We start from the raw sequence: 2,374 nt of genomic DNA on the forward strand, positions 1-2,374 counted from the left end.
CTAACTGTTAATAGAAGAGTGTTAATAATTTATTTGTAAAGTAGGAAGTCATCTACTGTCGACGACTTTTAACGATAATGGTGATTATAAGAGTTGTGTAAACGATTATATGTATTCTCCCTCCCTCTTCCCTCCCTCCCTCCCTCCCTCCCTGCCTGCCTGCCTGCCTGCCTGCCTGCCTGCCTGCCTGCCTGCCTGCCTGCCTGCCTGCCTGCCTGCCTGCCTGCCTGCCTGCCTGCCTGCCTGCCTGCCTGCCTGCCTGCCTCTCTCTCTCTCTCTCTCTCTCTCGCACACACACACACACACACACACACACACACACACACACACACACACACACACACACACACACAAACACACACACAAACACACACACAAACACACACACACACACACACACACACACACACACACACACACACACACACATACACGTGCTTCCTATTATCATATAAGAAAGAGTTATATTTGATAGATTCATGGTCTCTTACAACATCTACGACTAGAGAAGACATTAGATCAGGTAAGATTGATCTATTTCTGGTTTTTAAACAGTAAATAGGATATATTTCTTTAATATTAATATCGTATAGCGACTCCAATAATTGTTGGAGTTACAGTTTCTGTAATATCGGCTCTATTGGTATTTTTTATTGTTTTAATCGTCATAATCCTGGTAAGACGCAGACAGGCGACCACTACAACAACGACGACAGCAAATGCTCAAGTATCTGCTGGACAACCGGCACAGGCACAGTCGGTAATTTTCGTACCATCTGCATATCTGAATGTGACATATCCCAGTCTTCACTTCAATTCTAATGAATTGAGAGCTCCGCCTTCGTACGAGACGGTGATTGGCTATCGAAGCGATAATCAAACAGTTTACTTTGGTGAGATGAATCAGCAGTACGTCGCCTGACCCCATTCTGCATTGAATGGCAATGTGTCTCAAATGTGACAAAGCTGCCGTTTATATATCTCGTCTCGTAGCTTAACGTTGTAATGTGTGCAGTTGAATTTTGACAAAAATAATAGTGAATGGTTGATTTTACTGATTATTATGTTTCGAATGACATGTTTTAGACTTTTTAGGTGAGATTGAATTTACTGCGTGTAAATTAATTAATGTTCTGTCTAACTTTATTGCTATAATGTGAAAGTAATTTAGGGCTGTCCTGCCTAGGCGAATATGTCTCTTTCTTCGCTGCGCCGCATCGTTGTATTTTGGGAACCTATGCGCACATTCAGACATATAGGCAAGCATACACACAATCACAAATACAAACACACACACACACACACACACACACACACACACACACACACACACACACACACACACACACACACACACACACACAGCTGCCAAGCCTAATTTCAATTCCTTAGCTAGTTAATTGATTAATTTCTTTGGTATTTGAATGCTTATTTCGAAAACGGTTGGAAATAGCTAAAGAGTCGCAATTGCTAAAGGCTAATGCTATAACTGGCAACTCATTGCTCATGTTCGTATAAAACCGCAGCCATGTACCAAACTCTCTCGTCTATGGTTGTTTACTAACGAGTCATGTGATGCCATGTTTGTACAGTACCATGCCATTGAAGACCTGCTTCATTTCAAGTTTACCTTACAACGTGCAAGCAACAGGTAAGTAATCTGTACATTGTTTACATTTTGTCTAGTTCACAATTTCGCCAGGTTACCGGGTTCGAGCGCTGATTTGAACTTCTACCTGAAACGTTTTGACAACGTGGGTCTGTACCAATTTACCAGATTACCTTTTGGTATTGCCACTGCAGAAGCGGTGTTCTAAAAATTTGATCGATCAGATATTGCAGAAAACAGAAGGAACAGGTTGCTACTTGGATGATATATTTGTCACGGGCAAGAATGATGAAGATCATCTCAAGAATTGGTAGGTTGTTTTAGGTCGAATTCAGCAGTATGTTTTGAAGCTGAAAGGAGCAAATGTGTATTCTTACAACCGGAGGTGGAGTTCCTAAGTTATAGGATCGACAATACTGGGCTCCACACATCCGACGTGAAGGTCACGGCTATCAAGCAAGCGCCAACGCTAAAGAATGTCACACAATTGCATTTATTCCTGGGATTTCTATATTAGTATGGACCATTTTTGCCAAATTTGTCTACTCTGTGTCAGCCTCTAAATTACCTCTAGAGGAAAGACATGCACTCCTTGGAAGTGGACGAACCACTGCCTACGAGTTTTCCGGCAATTGAAAGAGCAGCTAACATCAGGAAAGGTATTGGTGCATTATAGTTCTGAGCTTCAACTCAGTCTAGCATGCAATGCTTCATCCTATGGAATCGGAGCTGGCATTTCTCATACTTATTCGGATGGTGCAAAGA

At 42.0% G+C, this 2,374-nt stretch overlaps 1 protein-coding gene across 2 annotated transcripts in view; it reads left to right on the top strand.

Annotated features, from left to right (window-relative positions):
* Positions 1–1,258, top strand: part of LOC134188740 (MAM and LDL-receptor class A domain-containing protein 1-like) — a 13,916-nt gene extending 12,658 nt beyond the window's left edge. The window contains exons 16-17 of one of the 2 annotated variants that reach the window (XM_062656926.1): positions 476–523; positions 594–1,258. In XM_062656926.1, coding sequence (XP_062512910.1) covers positions 476–523; positions 594–922 — 377 coding nt within the window. In that variant the 3' untranslated portion in view covers positions 923–1,258. The remainder of the gene's footprint in view (positions 1–475; positions 524–593) is intronic. The other variant, XM_062656927.1, reaches the window with a different exon arrangement.
* Positions 1,259–2,374: the final 1,116 nt, after the last annotated feature.

This window comes from Corticium candelabrum, chromosome 13 (assembly GCF_963422355.1).
Source record: "Corticium candelabrum chromosome 13, ooCorCand1.1, whole genome shotgun sequence".
Taxonomy (NCBI): Eukaryota; Metazoa; Porifera; class Homoscleromorpha; order Homosclerophorida; family Plakinidae; genus Corticium; species Corticium candelabrum.